At 45.2% G+C, this 19042-nt stretch overlaps 1 protein-coding gene across 9 annotated transcripts in view; it reads right to left on the reverse strand.

The window, feature by feature from the left end:
- The window catches only part of Pknox2 (PBX/knotted 1 homeobox 2), a 248935-nt gene that overhangs the window by 25477 nt on the left and 204416 nt on the right, over positions 1-19042 (reverse strand). For all 9 annotated transcript variants that reach the window (XM_048343710.1, XM_048343712.1, XM_048343704.1 and 6 more), the window contains 2 exons: positions 16855-17026; positions 4145-4333 (listed from right to left, as the gene is read on the reverse strand). In XM_048343710.1, coding sequence (XP_048199667.1) covers positions 4145-4333; positions 16855-17026 — 361 coding nt within the window. The remainder of the gene's footprint in view (positions 1-4144; positions 4334-16854; positions 17027-19042) is intronic.

Raw genomic sequence — 19042 nt, forward strand, 5'->3', positions numbered from 1 at the left:
AGTAGAGTTCTAGTCTTGTGCTGAAGAGCTCAGGGATAGCACCCAGGCCCAAAGATCAAGCCCCACGACCACCAACAACAAAAGAACTGGAAGGCAAATCTGGGAATATACCCAAACCCCACAGAGCAAGCTGGAGAATACAACAGAGCATCTAGGAGTGGGGCTGTTCACTGGAAAACAAACATGTGCCCCACTTTGCAACACAACACTGGATGATGAATACCCAGGGAAAACCATGAGCCAGCCGTTTACAACAAAGCTGGCGCGCAGCCAGGACGTTGATCTGGAGGATCATATTCCAGAGGGGCGACGCCCTTCCTCAAGCCAGGCTGGTGCTTAGAGTAGCTATTTCAGGCTGGGAGGATTAAGGTCAGATGGACCGTGACGAATGTACACACACACACACACACACACACACACACACACACACACACACACACACACACACACACCTCGATTCCTCCTTTCTCTTTTCTTCCTTATACTGTCTCCTGAGACCTGCCTCTTGCAATAAAAGTCTCTGGTCCCAGTTCCTTGGCACCCAAGGGTCTCCTTCCTGGAGGAGTCTGTACAAGCCACCTCCAGCCCCACTTAGTGAGACAGGGGGCTGACTGGGATCAAGGATGGAGACAGCACAGGACACTTCCTACCTACTTTCTCCTCCTCCAAGTTCACACTTAGAATACCCATTCATTGTCTTCCTCTCCCTTTGGCGGCCATTTGTCTTTCCATTCCATCTGTCCCTATGTTCTGAGTCATTGGTCTGTGTCTTGCCCTATCTCTTTCTCCTTGTTGCCATTTACCAACAATACTTCCACTTCTCTACATCCTGAATGTTGATCCTCTATTTTTGTCTTTCCTTCCCTTTCCTTCCCTTCCCTTTCTTTCCTCCAACTTCTCTTTTCCTCTTTTGGTCTTCTCTTGTCTGTCTGTCTGTCTACCTGTTTATCTGTTTCTCATTCATCACAGTACTTCTTTCAACCAGTAGCCTATAGCCACTGATGACCCAAGACCTTTTGAGCACAGCTATAATCTCGAGGGAAAGGACAAGATTCTGAATAAAAAACAGGCCTATTTTAAGAGAATATTAGCAAACAGAAGGCTGGGCAGTTGCTTTTTACTTTTTAGATCTGAAATAGAGTGATTCAATGATTTCCAATAGAAAATGTCTTGTCCACTTGGAAAAAAAAAAGTGTTATTCAGGAGAGACCAGTGAGCCTGATATAAAGGGTGTCCTCTAAAGTCACTTGGGATGCTTGCTGCATCAGTGGCTTGACCATCAGTTGGGAGAAAGAAAGGCCTATTTTTGTGGTCCTGGGATTTGAACTCAGGGCCTGATGCTTGCTAGGCAGGCACTTATCACTTGAGCTATGCCTCCAGGTCTGAATGATCCATTCTAGACAGGGGGGTGTGGGTGGAGCTCTGTGGGTGCACTGACTCGTCACTGTTCTTGGAAATGATTTGACCCTGAAGACAGGTGTGGTTAGTGCAGGTATCTTTGGAATAGTAGAGCCTGGAGGAACGGCTGTGGCCCCTTGACTAACCTGACTGGCCCTGGAAGGGAGGCTGAGAGCAGCTAGAAAGAGGCCTCAAATGTCAGGTAGGCAGGTGTAAAAGCTCAGGATCTTTTAATGGAATGACCTGCATAGGGCCTCTGGAGGAAGCTTCAGTCAGCTGCAGGAGCTTAAGAGATGAGTGGGTGTGGATGGAGCATGGCTGAGGGAGGGTTAGGGAAGACAAGAGGCTGGCCAGGAAGCTGCTGAAGCAGCCCACGTGCAATTACCTTATTTACCTATTGAAGCCTGAATGAAGGAGGCAGGGAGGGAGTGACAGGAAATGAAGGGGAGAGTTTGGATAATACTAAATAGGAATTACCTTAGCAGGTGTCCTTTCATCTCTTTTTCAGTGTCTTTATCTTTACCCAATGATGTAAGTTCCTCTTTCCCTGTGGATCAGAGGTCTTTCTGCTGGGGTTACCCTGGGACCTGACCCCAATCTCAGGCAGGGGTAGGAATGGAAAAGTTCTTCCTTCTTTCCTCAAAGCTCAAAGGCACCTGAAGGCTGGCATTCCCTCAGGAGAGCTGGCTTTCCCCCTGCACCAATCAGGAGACCCTGAGCCCTCTAGAGCCTACATTACTTTCCCCCGCAGAGCTTGCTCCTCCAGTGACCCTGCTTCCCATAGTCGCACTTATCAGCACCAGACCCTCATCTCTGAGGGGCCACTGTGGCTGGGATAGCCATCTGCCCCTTCTTCCTTCCTTCCTGCTACCTCGGTAGATTCCCAACTCCAGAGCTTAAGGTAGAGTCAGAGAGCCCAGGAGGGGGAAATCCAGTGCCTCTCTAAGGACCTGATTATTTCCAAAGACTTGTGCTAATTTTCTGATATGATCCTCACATCTCTGGGAGGCACTAAATCCTCATTACTTTTCCTGACCGATGCATTCTAATTAGATCAACACTTAAAAAAAATTCACAATAGCCACAGGATGGCTTTCCATCTCATTAACTCCTTACTTATTATTTTCATGAAAATTACTGATAAAAATGTGCATCTCCATTTGGTGAGGCCTCACAGCCTCCTCAGCTCCTATCTTCCATCTCTCCCGTCACCAGGGCTGCACAGCGTCACCATGGTAACCCACAATAATAGAAACTAATAAATTACAAACGAGATGCTCGTTGAGCAATTATTGTCCTCTTTTATGCAAGTTTCTTGCTAATTTTGATCATAAGGGAAAGTACAATAAGACTCTGAAGGAATGAGTCTATTTCAAGAGAATATTAGCAAGCAGAAGCCTGGGCTGCTGTTTTTAGATCTGTAATAAAGTGACTTGGTGATTTCAAGCACTAGGATGAAGAAATAAACTTCTTGCCCTGTGTCCTGTGAGGCATTCACTCTCAAGTTCCACAGAGATCCCACCAGGGTGGGTTTGGTGTGGTATTGAAGGGGAGCTGGAGTTTCACGCTGTCACAATGTGCAAGGCCCTGGCTGGCCATGTCCAGGTTAGCCTGTCCCACTGCTGCCCTCAATCAACCTCCAGGTCCTTGCAGGTGAGAGCTCAAAGTGGCACAGCCTCCTAGGCATCCTTTACAGCCATTCATTCTTATAAAGTTTACCTGTTTCCCACACCTTGCTGCCTAACAAGCAAGGCTACTGTGAGCTGTCCAGGGGTCTCCATAGGTATCATTTGGACTCAGAGAAGTCCAGTGTGAAGGGATGAAAATGGCAACCTTGCGGTTTACAGCGAGTGTGGGAATGATCATCCAGTAGCTTTCTCAGTTGGTAGGTTCTGGGAAAACATTCTGTCCTAGAGAGAAGTTCCATTCTTTCCCACATCCCATAGACACCATTTCCTCCCCTCCCAGTTTCTAGGATGAAGACAGCATTTGGGAAGGCTGCATCTTGGAAAGGTGGTGTGTGTGTGTGTGTGTGTGTGTGTGTGTGTGTGTGTGTGTGAGAGAGAGAGAGAGAGAGAGAGAGAGAGAGAGAGAGAGAGAGAGAGAGAGAGAGGTGGGGGAAGGAGGGGAGCTGACATACCATTTGCAGTGGCCCTGAAACTTAGCAAGCCAGAGGTGCCTGACAGGGTAAGAAACGAGAATGATCAGGGAGACGGGTCTCATGGATGCCATCTCCATCTATTAGGTGGGCAGGATTTGGACCAGGACCACTTTCCCTAAAGCCTCCTCAGGAATTCGGAGTTCATTATCCAAGCCCTTGAAAGAAGCTGGGAGGATGAATCTCCTCCCCAACTCTAGGCAGCACCCCATCTTCTTAATCATGAGGACCATTCATTTTGCTGGGAAAGCTTGGGCTGGGAAGTCAGGTATTTCTTTGGACATTCTCCCTCTGATACAATTTCTAAGATTTTTTTTCAGTTCTAGAGCAAGCTGACGCCCCTGGCTTCCGTGGTGGGATTTGTAGATGAAAGGGACTATGCTAGCCAGGTGTAGTGGTGCCTGCCTTTAGTCGCAGCACTAGCCAGGCTGAGGCAGGAGAAATGAGAGTTGGATGCCAGTTTGGGCCTATCTCAAAATTAATCAATCAATTAATGAATAGTAGGTTCATGGGGAAAGGATCCAGTGAGTTGAACTGCCTAGGTCACACACCTGGCTCAGAATGTGGAACCGAGTCTGTATGTATTACCTGTGAGTGAAGGTTTATGGAGGGCTGGTTGGGGGAGTAGGGCCCCCCGAGGTCATTCCTGAGCAGGTTATCACTGTGCATCTTGGTTTTGAGGCAGGTGATATAACGGTTGCAAAAGTCCTTGCAGAGTTCATTGACTTTCTCCAACTCCAGCAGGTGGATCCTCAGGACCTGGATTGCCTTCACCATCTGGGGAGAGGGAGGAGTGGTAAACCCAGGTGTCCACACCCTTTTTCCCCTCCCCACTAGGAGCCCCTGGTCCCAACCACAGTAAAGAGAGAGGAGTGGATATCCTGCCTCATGCTGGTTGCTCTCTCATCCACATGGTTTACATTCTCCTTACGGCCTCTTTGCTGATTATTCGCTTGCTTGGAGCCCACAGTTACACAGCTGTTTCTGAAGCGATGGTGCCATCGTGAGAACAGCGTTGAACTTAGAGACAGAAGGCCAGGTCCAAGCTTCTGGCCTCCCATTTATTATCTGAGTGACCTTGAGCGACTTGCTTAAGCTCTCTGCGCCTTAGTGTCTGACAAATGGGGATAATTATACCCTCCCTGACAACTTTACAGGTTCATGGAAGGGATCATAGGAGGGGGAGTCCATGATGGCTCACTGTAAAGTGTGAAGTACTGAGCAAGCAGAAGGAAGACTGAGATCAGAGTTTCTTGTAAGTGCCTCAGAGGTCAGGGACTGTCTGTTCTTAAACTTGTATTCTGAGCACTTCATGTGATGTGGGCTGCCTGGTGGACACTCCATTGATACTTGCTGATGGACTGAATAATCCAGTATGCTTTAGCCAGGCACCAGATAGCAGCGGTCTGCTTTCTGTGCCCTTTGGATTGGTGTTGCTGAGCAGACTCTGCCTCTTGATGAGGATGTTCTTAACCCTAACATAGCAACAAGTGGCTTTGGCATTTATGTTTGCACTTTGTTATTATTATGGAAAGAAATAGGATAGGAAGTTATGGCAAGCAGAGGGTTTAAAAACAGAGCAAAGCAAAAATCCTGTCTTTGACCCAATCACCCTAAAAGAAAGATTTCTACATGGACATAATTTAACTTCCTTCCTTCCTTCCTTCCTTCCTTCCTTCCTTCCTTCCTTCCTTCCTTCCTTCCTTCCTTCCTTCCTTCCTTCCTTCCCTCCTTCCTTCTTTCCTTCCTTCTTTCCTTCCTTCCTTCCTTCCCTTCTTTTCTTCTTCAGTATTGGAGATTGAACCCATGGACCTTAAGCTTTGATTAACAGCTCTTAGTTTTAATTTAACCTACTGTTAATAATCTTGTTCCTAAAATTCTGTTTGCTGATTTTTTCTTAGCTGATCAAGTGGATTTTTCTAAATGTCAGAATTGTTTTCTTTTTTGTCTTTCTTGGTCCGGGAGCTTTGAGAAGGCAAAGGTGGCATCTAATTTGGCCACCATGTTATCTCTAGTACCAGTGAATTATTTGCTGAATGGATGAAAGTGAGTAAACGTTTTTTCAGATGATATATATTATTCCATGTATGTGCCTTACTTAACCAGCTATCTGTTGTTGGGCATTTAGATTATATCCAATTCTTCAGTTTTCAAAATAAGAGTCACAGAGAGGTGGAGGCCAAATTCAGTAGTAGAACACTTGCTTAGTATGCATGACATCCGGGTTCAATCTCTAATATACCACACAAGAAGAAACCATTTTCTAAGTATAAAGTCCTGCTCTCCCTCAGGCTTCAGATTATTTCCTTAGGATAAACTCCTAGTAGTGATGGGGGGAAAACTCTAAACATTCTTTTAGAGCATGATAAAACCAAATTGTGCCTTTTTTTTTTTTTTGCCAGTCCTGGAGCTTGAACTCAGGGCCTGAGCACCCCTGGCTTCTTTTTGCTTGAGGCTAGCACTCTACCTTTTGAGTCACAGCACCACTTCTGGCTTTTTCTGTTCATGTGGTGCTGAGGAATGAACCCAGGGCTTTGTGCATGCTAGGCAAGCACTCTACTGCTAAGCCACATTCCCAGCCCCAAATTGTTTTTGAATAGGGGTTTGTTCAAGTGGTGCTGAAGAATTAGACATCCATAGACAAAAACAAAACAAAAGCAAACAAATAAAGTTAAACTTCACATCTACAAAAATTTACCCAACACGAGCCAGAGATCTAAATGTAAGAAATTAAAGTATAATCCTTTTAGAAGACAAAAAAAATCCTCAGAAACTATGGTTCAACAAAGAAGTCTTAAACCTGACACAAAAGCCATGATTCAGATATGGAAAATATCCTACTCTTCAAAATTAACAAGGCTTTTCCTTCAAATATCCTGTGAAAAGCCAAGCCAGTGGCTCATGCTTGTAATCCAAACTACTCAGGAGGCTAAGAGCTGAGGATCACAGTTCAAAGCCAGCCCAGGCAAGGAAAGTCTGTGAGACTGATCCCCAATTAGCCAGCAAAAAGCCAGAAGTGGAACTGTGGCTTACATGGGAGAATGCCAGATTTGAGTGAAAAAGGTAGGGGACAGTGCCCAGGTCCAGAGTTCAAGCCTCAGGACTGGTACCAACACACAAAACCCTGTGCAGAGAATGAAAAGACGATGGATTGGGATAGAATATTTACATGCCACATAGTTGACAAAAGGCCTGTATTTAGAATATATAAAGAACTCCCCAAACTAAACAGCAAAATAACAAGCAACTTAATTAGAACAAGGGCAAAAGACAGGCACAGACATTTCATTGACGAGAGGTGCAGATGGTAAATAAGCTCCTGAAAAGCTGTTCAATGTCATCAGCCATTAGGGAAATGCCAATTAAAACCACCATGAGATATCACAGTGTACCCAAAAGTATAGCTACAATAAAAATAATGCTAACCCGAAATGCTGGAGAGGAACTAGAAATCTAGGTCACTCATACACTGCTGGTGGGAATGTAAAATGGTACAACACCTGTGGAAAACAGTATGGCAATTTCTTACAAAACTAAGCACATGCTTACCACATGACCCAGCCAATGCACTCTTGTACATTTAGTCCAGAGAAATAAAAATGGACACCCAATAAAAATATGTCCATTTATTCACCAAGTACCCATACATGAATGTTCAAAGTAGCTTTATGTTTAATCGCCCCACACTAGAAATAACCCACCTATAGTTCAATAAACGAAGAAATGAAGTCACTATGGTAAATCCATGCCATGGAATACAATTTAGAAAAATAAAAAGGCACGAACTAGCGATACGGTTAACAACTCCGATGTATCACAAGGGAGTTAAGCTGAGAAAACAAAAACCAGTCTGAAAGAATCCTATAATAACTACATGGTGCCACTTATATACCATTCTTTTTTTTTGCCAGTCCTGGGCCTTGAACTCAGGGCCTGAGCACTGTGCCTGGCTTCTTTTTGCTCAAGGAAGGCACTCTACCACTTGAGCCACAGCACCACTTCCAGCTTTTTCTATATATGTGGTGCTAAGGAATCGAACCCAGGACTTCATGTATATGAGGCCAGCATTTCACTACTAGGCCATAGTCCCAGCCCCTATATACCACTCTTGAAAGGACAAAAATCATAGGGACAGTATATAGTGGCTGATAGGTGGCAGAGTGGAGGAGGGAGGGAGGGACTCTGTGCTTTGACTGTAATAATGTTTGCATGAGTCTAAATGTGATCAACTTGCATAGTTACATCAACTTACACCTATGTGTACACACACAAGTGCATGTAAAACTGGTATAATTTGAGTAAGGTTGATAGCGTATTCCTTTTTAAAAAGTATTTAAAGTAGTTGTACAAAGGGGTTTCAATTCAATATGTCGGTTTATGAGTAGGAAGCATTTTGATCAATGTCACCTCTTGGTGTCTTGGTGTCTGAAACTGTGCAATAGTGAGAGAGAAGGGAATAATGATCTCTCCTTATTAATTCTTACAACTGCATGTGAATTTATAATTATATCAGAATTAAAAAATAAAAAGAGGTAGAGGAAGGCTTATTGCCTTTCTATATCTAGTTATGTTGACTCGGGCAATACATGGGGGTCTTTGTGTAATCCCTCTCTCCCAGTATTTGTTAGTATCTTGACGTCTGTGAAAGAGCTCAAGCAGTATGAAAACAGAAGCAGAGAAGGAAATCTCTCCCAGAGAATTTGGGCTATGAGGTATGTAGAGAGCAGTGTGGCTACAGGCTGGAATCTCTCTCTTCTCTGAGTCTCATTGACATTTCAAGTTGAGAGCTTCTATTCCCTAGGCTGAGTTTGTGGGCAAGGATTGAGCTCCATTAATTAAGGGGTTTTGGAGTATTAAATTAGACTAATTATGGAAGTGGAGGCGTGCCTCAAAGTGATAGCACACCTGCCTTGAGTGAGAAAGCCAAGTGAAAGCCTGAGACCCTGAGTTCAAGGACCAGTACGGGCACATAGAAATACTGGATTTATTGTTACTCATAAACAGAAACTAAGACTGGCAGCCTTTCATACAGAGCTCAGCTGCCAACTCTTATCCTGTGGAGAAAGGGGGAGAATGGATGGATCTAGATAAGAAGGAAAATTGTGACATCAGTATAGATCATTTGGAGCAAAATGTGAAATTAGATACTCAATAAGCATTTGCTCTTGTTTAAATTTTCTATTTGACTTTGGTCATGACGATTTTGGTGGATGCCTCTCTGACTAGCATAAGGTGCTTAATAGATACTTGGTGATGGATCAATAGCATCGCCTAAGGTTTTGCTATGGTGGGACCAGTCAGCCCATCCCATGCCTCACCCTATTTATTCCAGACAACCACCTTGCAGGTTGGTATCCTTATGGTTCATATTTGAAAGGTAAAGAAATTACAGTTCAGAGATATTGAGTTTTTCTTCCTTAAAGTCACATGGCTGGTAGGAAAGCATATTGCCTCCTACCAGAGTCGGAGTCGACTCACCCTTACCCAGACTCTGAGGATTCGTGTAGACAGAGAAAATGGTGAGGTAAAGGGTGGATGGGTTGGGGGAGACAGAGGAGCAGGGGGTAGCTGAGTGTCAGGGAGTGTGGGGTTCTAGCAAAACCAAATAGCTTTGGGAACATTAAAGATTGGTTTTCCCAGTGCTGGTGACCCAAACCAAGGCCCTATGAAAGCGTTGCAAACACTCTACCACTGAATACTATCTCCAGCCATTCTGTGCTCCATTTTTAATCAGTATTCTATTGATTCATTTATTTTAAAATCTTCTTGTCAAGTAACACACCCTCATACACAAATAGATGCAAATATATTCACACACAGAAAAGTGAGCAAACAGCTCTCTATACTTATTTTAAGTACATAGCCAATAGCTACTTATTAACAAAAATGAGAAAATATAGCTAAGTTAAATGAAATAAAAAGTAAAATATACCCAGAATGCTTTGCTTACGTGCAAAACATGCGCGGTGTGTTTAAATTAGACTTTGTGTGCCATGGTCAAAGTGGACCTATCTCGGGTCTGACGAATGCAGCTGAAGGATTACTTTTTTATGGGCTAATAGAATTGGTTTAAAGATTTAATAAGGTAGAGTAAATCATAATGGTACTCTGAGGCAATGAATATGTACGACCTCTTCAATATTAGAGAAAAAGATGGGTAATATCATTCAATTGTGTGTAGGGGGTACACTGCCTACTTAGCAGAAAGCCTGTGGGGCACACTGCCAGACAGGCTGGGTGCGAGGCCAGGCCCACTGTGTGCTCTTTGGGGGCCAACAGGCAAATTCTATTCTTTCTCTGAGCCTCGGTCTCTTCATTTGTAACATGGGGGTGGTGAATATTTCTGACTCACAAGACTTAATAAGGGCTATCCGACACCAAGGTGAAAGTGCTTTGTAAGTCTCAGGGAACTAAATGGATTTTTCTGAAAATATATCTTTTAAATAATTTCTAATGTTTCACTGGCTTTTCCTGTTGCTCCTCTCTTCAATAATTCCCTCCTTCCCTTGCCCTGTGTTTGTGTTTAGTAATGCATCCTCTATCCTGTATGTTTAAATTTTGGATTTTTGGCTCTACCTCAGAAAAAAATATGTTGATTTAGTTAACAAAATTTCTTTTCTTTTCTTTTTTTTTTTGTCAGTCATGGGGTTTGAACTCAGGGCCTGGGTGCTGTCCCTGAGCTCTTTTGCTCAAGGCTAGCACTCTACTACTTGAGCCGCGCGCCACTTCTGGTTTTTGGTGGTTAAATGGAGATAAGAATCTCACGGACTTTTTTGCCCCGGCTGGCTTTGAACTATGATCCTCAGATCTCAGCCTCCTGAATAGCTAGGATTACAGGTGTGAGCCACTAGTGTCCAGCTTATTTAACAATATTTCTAAATGACTCAGATCATATAAAATTTATTCCAGAGCAATAACAATGCCACTTAATTTTATATAATCACCAAGTGCGATGATGAGTGTGTCCTTAATTTCTCTGCCAGATTTTGCTCTATCTTTCAGATTCTCTATCCCCTCCCCACTTTTTTCTTTTTCATATGATTTCTTTTTTATTGTTATTATTAAGGAGTTGCACAGGGGGGTTGCATTTCCATAAGGTAGGTTATGAGTACAATGCTTCTTGGGCAATGTTATAGCTTCTTCTCTTTCTAAATAAAGATCCAGCCTTCCTCAGGCACCAGTAACTCATGCCTGTAATCCTCGCTACTCAGGAGGCTGAGATTTGAGGATCACAGCTCGAAGCCAGCCCAGGGAAGGAAAGCCCTTTAGAGCCTGATCCCTAATTAACCAACAAAAAGCTGGAAGGGGAGCTATGGCTCGAATGACAGTGCCAGTTTTGAGATAAGGGAGACTGTGCAGATCTTGAGTTCAAGCACCAGTACTGGTGTGCACACATGTACACACACACACACACACACACACACACACACACACACACACACAAAACCCTGGACTTCTTCTAAGAGGTCCTCTTGAAAATAGCAAAGTAAGATGGAGCCTCACAATTTCATGACACAGCACTGTGTAAAAATCCATAGTTCCAGGAAAGTATCAAGAGAGGGGCTTCTTTTTTTTTTTTTTTTTTTTTTTTTGGCCAGTCCTGGGCCTTAAACTCAGGGCCTGAGCACTGTCCCTGGCTTCTTTTTGCTCAAGGCTAGCACTCTGCCACTTGAGCCACAGCGCCACTTCTGGATAGGGGCTTCTTATTTTCAATGAAATCACGGTATGATGTCTTGAATCTATTATTTGCTGTCTGGGCATTTTGGGAAAGTTGCTTAAATTTTATCTGACCAATTTAGGAGGATGAAAATACCTACATGTTGAAGTTCTTGTGTGGAAATTTAAAAAGATGGCGTATGCAAATGTTCTGGTCATACCGTAGGGCCCTCAATAAATGCCGATTCTTCTTGCCAATGTGGCCTCCCTCCGCTTCCATGCTCTTTTCTTTATGGTTGCTTCTGTGATAGGATGTGGCCTTTTGGCTTGACAATAACTCCTTACCTTCCCAAACATTTGTATACATAGCACTTTACAATTTACAAAAGGCTTCTGTCTCCACGATCTTGTCTGCGTTTCATCACCACCGGGATACAGGCAATGTTGTCAATCACTCTTCTAGCGATTAGGAGATGGAGGCTCAGAGATTAGATAACCTGCTCGGTTCCTTGCCAAGGGAGCAAATTCCTCCCTTCTTCCCACCCCCCTCTTCTGCAAATTGAGAAGCTGGGACTATTCTCCCTCACTTACAGGAGAAGGAGTTTATAAACATACATTCCTTAATGTGCTCTGACATTTCCTGTGTGTCACTGGGGAAGCCAAGCTAAAATCTAATCAGGAATTTTTCCAGCCTGGGCAAGCTTGGCTTGACCCAGTTGGAAATGTAGGGTCACTGGGCTAAAAAGTGGAACACGGAAGCAAGGTGGACGCGGACTGGAGGACAGCCACAATGGGACGGAATGAACATTTTACAGAAACTTCATGCATGACAAGTCAAACCAGTTTGCTTGAGTCAAGAACCCAGAATTTGGAGAAGCAATCGAGAGTCCTGAGGACAGAGCCTCAGCCTTTTGGGCATTGGATTCATGTGATTCATGTCCTAGCTATACAACTTACTGTCTAGAGAAACCTTGGCCTTTTATTTCTTCTTCTATCTAAGAGCAGGGACTACTGTGAGAATCAAATAGCCAAGTAGGGTAGCCAAAGAAAATGGGCTTTGGAGGCTAAGAGTCTTTTAGCCTTTCATTGTTCCACAGTGATACCTTAAAAAGTTCACTACCTGTAAAGCAGGAAAATGCCATTGACTTTTATGAACTGTGTGGCTCAATGGCAGCCAGCTTGCCTAGCAGGTGCAAGGCCGTGGGGTTGACCTCCAGCACCAGTAGATAAAGAAATAAACAAACAAATGTAACTCTTAGGTATATCTGCTTAGGTATTCCTTTAGTTGTTGCTGTAGATTGAACCCAAGACTTCCAGCATGTAAGGCAAAGGAAGATGGGGCGTCATATTAATGCACGCTTTGTGGATTTGCAAAGCGGCTTAACTAAGTGTTTAGCTTGGTACCTGGCACCTGGTAAGTGCTCTATAAATGTTAATTATTACCAGCATTGATTATTTTTATTTCCCTTCCTTCCCCTGGTGTCAGTAAGATCTTTAACTCTTTTCTACATTTAAAAGAATAAAGCCCGCCACAGGGCTGCCCATGGTCTCAGTGGGCCTGGAGCTCTGGGCTGGCTCCTTCATGTGCCTTCTCAGTCCCAGCTTCCAGACACTAGCTCTGCCTTTTCAGAGTGGACCCAGAGGCCTGGGGAGACCTCCGTTTTGGAGCTGGCTTTGTGGTCAGGCGGCAGCCATAATCTGTCCCTCGAGCCACAACCAGAGCCTCATTAAAACATGCCCATAAATGTTAAAAAATTTACACATAAAAAAATTCCATGCATGAAACTGAAACCGTACGTTTTACAGCTTTAGTTTGAAATCTTGCATAATATATAAAACCTTGGCCCTGCACCAAGGGCCCATAAATCAGATTTTATAAAACAAAAAGCTTTTACCTTTCAAAGGGGTTTGGGGAACTTGCAAATTTTACAAACTTTACCAACTGCCAGTCAGAGGCTGCTGAGGGGATCAGGGGCCCAGGTAAGCGCTGGTGGTGTGGGCAATTGGGAATGACCTCTTTCTGGAGAGCCCCCAATGGGAAATTCCAGCTGAGTCACCGGAGGGTGGGAAGGGGCCATGATGGCATGGAAATGGGGAGGTGAAAAGGGTGAGCGGTCGGGATCCAAGGGGAGATATGGGTGGTACTATTTTGTTTCCAAGTGAGTTTTATTGCTGCCGGGGAGAAGGGAAGTGTAGCCACCGCAGAAGGAACACAAATCAGGTCCTGGTTGTGACAAGTCACATCTCTCCTGTGGATCTGTGGATGCTCAGGCCCTAAGCTGTAAAAGGTGGAGTGGGGCAAGAGAGGGGGGGGGAGCCTCGAGGTTGGGGGAGGTGGATTTGCTTCTCCCATGTCTTAAGATTCCACATTCCACCCTGTAGGGGCGCTGTGGAGCAGCAGGTGTGCAGGGGAGAGGGGAGCATGGGAGGGTATGATGGGCTAAGTGGATGGGGATGGAGAGGACCAGGCTCCTAAGATAGGAGAAAGCAGAGCATGGGGCTGAATGGGGCTGGAGAGGCCGGGATCCGGATGTGGGGAGATCTTTAGAGAATCACAGTTTGGGGGAACTGGTGTGCCCTCCTGACAATCCCGTCTATGAAAGTCAATATTCAAGGGCAAAGGAAAGCCACCCTGACACACACATATATAAAAAATAAATCTCTCAATTATCTCAGCTCATTTGCTTGGGGTCCCTCGTTTTATGTCCCTGCTCGGCTGCGCAGTATATCTGTCCGGAGAAAGAGTTACAGTCCGTTGGGCTACGTGTGCGGGGTTGTAAAAAATACAGATGCCAAATTAACTGGCTGTGGCACTCGGCAGCTGATTGAGCTGGTAATAACGTGATCTGACCTTTTTCTAATTTCTAATTACGTGCATCTCGGTTGTGCTGGCGACATGGTTCTTGTTCTAATGATGGCTCCGACGCCGTCATCTCCTCTGCCTCACACAGGACTAAGAACAGGGCCAGCAAAGGGCACTAATTTCCAACACCTCCCCTCCCTCCCCCCCAAAAAGTTCCAGCCACATCTTGCTAGTGGCCAGGAGATGATGTCAGAGAGTAGGAGCACCTTGCATTTGAGATGAGTCCTCAGATGCAAGACATTTTTAAAGGCCAATTCCATAAGCCAGCTCATGGATTAAGTTTTATGATTGTATGAAATAGGTGCATTAGCTCTCCAGATGAGGAAACCGAGCTTCAAGGGCCTCTCAGCCATCAAGGTCACACAGATAATAAATGATGATCCTAGGTTCAGGCCTTTTTGTCTCTAGGTCTCTTTCACACTTTCCATTTGCATAATCAATCAATCCATCAGTCTTTAACTCATTAATTCATTGAGTGAACTTACTTTGGTAAATCAGGTCTACGTGAGAATGGATGGATGGTCCAAAGATTGCTCCATCAACTGGACCATTCCTAAGCCCATCACCTGAGACAAGACCAGGGGATACTAGATACCTGAGGCCCCCGAAGTTTCCACAACATCTACATCCTCAGGTCAGACTCAGCCCACAGCAGGCACCAACCCAGTGTCATTAGATTGATTGGAGAAATCTGGTTACTTAAGTGATCAGAACCGGGAGACACCTGGGCAGGGCTATCAAGGGAAGAACATAGCACTGGACACTTGTTTTTCTTTCAAGCTGTGCTGGAATGGGAAATTGTCTCCAGTGGCTCCTCCACAGCTCATATGGTAGGTAAGAGTAGGCAAGGCAGCTGAGGTTTGGTTCCCAAGTACCTCCCAAGGTTTAAATTTCTTCACAGTATTAGGTCTAATTTTAGATCTTTCCTTACCAAGGTAGGTCTCAGTTTCTTTCTGTGTCAAGTAAAGCCCTAGCCATTCAAGTTCCTGCATACATGGCTGCTTGGATCTGGGTTTCTGAAGATCTGCTTCTTAACTCTTGTCTGATTCTGATTAGTCAAAGAGTAGGGCAAGGCCAGACCAGCTTGCCCTTAAAAATAATCAAGTAGAGAACCTGCTTTCCTAAGGAATTCCAGAGATGGTGGGCTGGCTTCTTGGGCAGTGGGGGCTGCGCAGCCCCTGCTGGGAATGAGGAAAAGCCAGCAGTGGTGGAGTTGGGGATGTTAATGCCTGTACTAACACTCCTGACAGCCAGCAAGTGTTTATCCTCTGCCTGAGGTCTGCCCTGCTCTCTAAATGATGGCCCCATCACAGCCTTTCACAAATTTCCAGGCCACATGAACTTTCCTAGTCACTAGCTTTTGGACTCCATAAAGGACCACATCCAACTCAGAGAAGCAGTGGTGTGGATAATTCACTGCCCAGAATAATCCCAAAGTCATTTACATCTGTTCCGCAGATGCATTCTGTGTGTGTGTGTGTGTGTGTGTGTGTGTGTGTGTGTGTGCTTTTTTTTCTTTCCTTTTTTGCAGTCACATTTGCTTTTCTCATTCTGTTCTCCTTTGGGGAGCAGCTACTGCCTAAAACTCTGGGTGTAAGAGGTCAGCATCGTCATCAATCAATGTGTGAAAGAGTTTTGCAGAGTTTCCAAATTTACCGTACATAATCAGGGCAATCCATCCCCACAAAAATCAGGAGCTGTGGTTAATAATTCCAGGAGGACTAATCAGGGTTCACAGAACAGCCTTTCTACACTTTCCCACAGCAGAATTCCTAGGGGGTTACGTTGTACATTTGCCTAGCAAGCACAAAGCCCTGAGTTCAAATCCTAGGGTTGCAATAACAACAAAAATTCTCTGGTCTAAATGAGAATTTCCAGATACCATATAACCTAAAGACCACCAAACCTAGCCAAAGACTGAAGTTAACCAAGGAGACAGAAATTGCAGATTCACATGTGCCCTATGAATTGAATCACAATTCTTCGGTGTGTCCAGGAACTGTGTCTTTTTTTTCTTTTTTTTTCTTTTTTTTGCCAGTCCTGGGGCTTGAACTCAGGGTCTGGGGTTCTTTTGCTCAAGGCTAGCATTCTATCATTTAAGCCACAGTGCCATTTTTGGCTTTTTCTGGGTAATTTATTGGAGATAAGAGTCTTACATACTTTTTTTTGGGGGGGGGGCGGGCCAGGGCTAGCTTCAAATTGCAATCCTCAGATCTCAGCCTCCTGAGTCGTAGCTAGGATTACAGGCATGAGCCACCAGCGCCTGGCTGCAACTGTGTCTTTTAAGTTGTAGGGATGATCTGAGTGGCAAATAGTTTGAGAGCCACCAGAGTGAACAGGCCCTCTGCTGGACCTCCTAGCATGACTGTGTCTCCAGATCTTTCCACTTACTATCCTGCTCAGGAGTGTCTGTTACCCGACCCTCTGCACCGCAGCACATCACCACCATCTTCTCCAAGAACAGTCCTAGGCTCAGAACAGCTGCCTTCTGGCTGCTGTGTCATCTTTTCCACTTGCCTGTACCGGGAGCTGGGGAGGAGTCAGGTTGGTGGGTCCATTACGAGCAGAGACAGGAAGCACAGGGGCAGCAAACACCTATGCCTAGAAGGCCTGGTTTAAGAATTTGGAAATGGCTCTCAGCTGTACAAGGCTTCACAGTGGGTACTCAGAAGTTTTCACTGAATAAAGTAACAAAGGAAACATTTCTAGGGTGTTTTTCGGGGGAGATGAGCAGAGGTCAGGAAGGCTCTAGCCAGGGGTTGGGTTGAGGGGTCTTTACCAGATTGTCCAGTTCTGGGTCATCACTGAAGAAGGGCTTGTGCTCCTGTTCCTGCTGGTGGACAAAGTTCTCGATGTCCACGTCAAAGCTGGCAGAGGTGATGCACTCGGAGCCCTGGGTGGCCTGTTCACATTTCTCAAACAGCAGCGTCAGGAGCGGGAAGAGAGGGTGCCTGCGGGGACATCGAGAGCTCACACATGCGCACACACAGAGACGGCACTGCTGGCTGGGCTGCAGTGTTCCCTCTCCACACCCCCATCACTACTTCTCCCAAGGTCCCACTCCTCGAGAATGGCCCCAGTGCCTAGGGTGAGCCTAGCTGGCACTATTTCCTTTCCTGGTCTCCCTCGGGATTGTTTGGAGAAGTTCTTACCCTTCAAAGAAGTAAGAATCCATCTCTTTTTCTTTGTTGTTGTGGGGCTTCAACTTGGGGCCTAGGTGCTGTTCCTGAGCTCTTTTGCTCAAGGCTAGCACTCTACCACTTGGAGCCACAGTGCCACTTCCAGTCTTCTGGCGGTTAGTTGGAGGTAAGAATCTCACGGACTGATATAAGTACTTTGGTTCAGATATATATCATAGAACCACACACTCAAACACACTCACATATTGTCTGGAGCCAGCTGAGGGCAGCGGATGTGCACAGAATTTGTGCACTGGCAAGTGTACGCAAGGGGAAAGTGCACAAGCCCGAGCGTCCATCCACGCACAGTGGGCAGATCTCTCTACTTGTCTGGTGTCAAGAAGCAGACTCAGTTGAGGTCAGACACCCCAACAACAAGCATCACATTTCCCACCGCCAAACCTTAGCACAGCTGTACTTTGAATCATTATTTGTTCAGTGTTTTCCTCCAAGACGTTCTCTCAATTAATGATGGTTGAAAGCCTAGAATCTTATACGCTCATACCAGATATTCAAACAATATTTGGTAGCCCATTGACTAAGGCAATGAATGGAGTGTATGCACGTTGGCGTGTGTGCACACGCACGTGCACATGCCATGTGCACGTTCCTACAATGTGGCTCTATGAGTGCATAGAGCATACCACCATCTGGAAGCTTCTCTGAATGCCTCCACCTCCAAACCTAAGCCCCTCATCCTTGAGTTGTCTGTCTTGTTATATGCCTTCTTTACTAGGTTGAGAAGGAATGAAGTCCACTTCAGCCCCCCTCCCCCCTCCCAGATCCCAGCAGAGGCCCATGGACCCCCCTGAATATTTGTTGAATACATACACGATATGTATGCATACTTATTTACATGTACACATGGATATCACATTTATTTCTGTAGCATGGCTCATGCGTACTCCTGGGGTGTTGGTCCTGGGGTCAGAAAGCCCCCGTCTCCTCTCCCATGACTCTAGAAAACAACCACCTGCATATCTGTCTCTGGTCTGTCTCCTTAGGCTCCTGGGACCACAACATCTCAATTCTTTCTTTTCTATGAGGTGTTCCTTACAGGGAGAGGAGAAATGTATGTGGGGCCTGGTCTCTGGGATCTGGCCTGAGGGCTGATCTAGCCCGCCCTGTCCATAGGACTTTGTGCAGTGATGGAAAGTGCTCTGAAATCTGCACTGTCCAATACAGTAACCACTAGCCATGTGAGGCCAATGAACACTTGAAATATGGCTATTGCTACTCAGACATTGAATTTTTAATTGTATTGAAGTTTAATTAATTTTAATTTAAATAGCCACGTGTGGCTAGCGGCTACAGTTTAGAGACCAGAGCTAACCCTACAAAGGAAAAAAGAGGCCATGCTTTCTCCTGAATGCACAGTGATGGAACACAGCGAGAGGAGAGCTGGCTAAGCCTCTGCGCTTGCAGTACAGGGCGCAGGGGTGGGGAGGTGGAGGTGAGGGGGGGCCTAGGTGCCTGTCCCATTCTGGAATCCCAACAGTTCTTAGCAAAAAGGCACTTAGAGTACTCTGGATATTGTATATAGGTGTGTTGAAGCTAGGGAAGGGAAAGGGAATACCAAAATGGAGAGACAAAGGATAAAAAGACAAGCCAATGCAACAGCAATACTTACAAAACTATGCGGTGTAAACCAACTGTACAACTCATCGGGGGGAGGCGATGGGGAGGGGAGAGGGGGGGAAATGAGGGAGGAGGTAACAAGTTTGATAAGAAATATACTCACTGCCTTACATATGAAACTGTAACCCCTCTGTACATCACTTAAACAAT

The sequence above is a fragment of the Perognathus longimembris genome, chromosome 3, assembly GCF_023159225.1.
Source record: "Perognathus longimembris pacificus isolate PPM17 chromosome 3, ASM2315922v1, whole genome shotgun sequence".
In the NCBI taxonomy this organism is placed as follows: domain Eukaryota; kingdom Metazoa; phylum Chordata; class Mammalia; order Rodentia; family Heteromyidae; genus Perognathus; species Perognathus longimembris.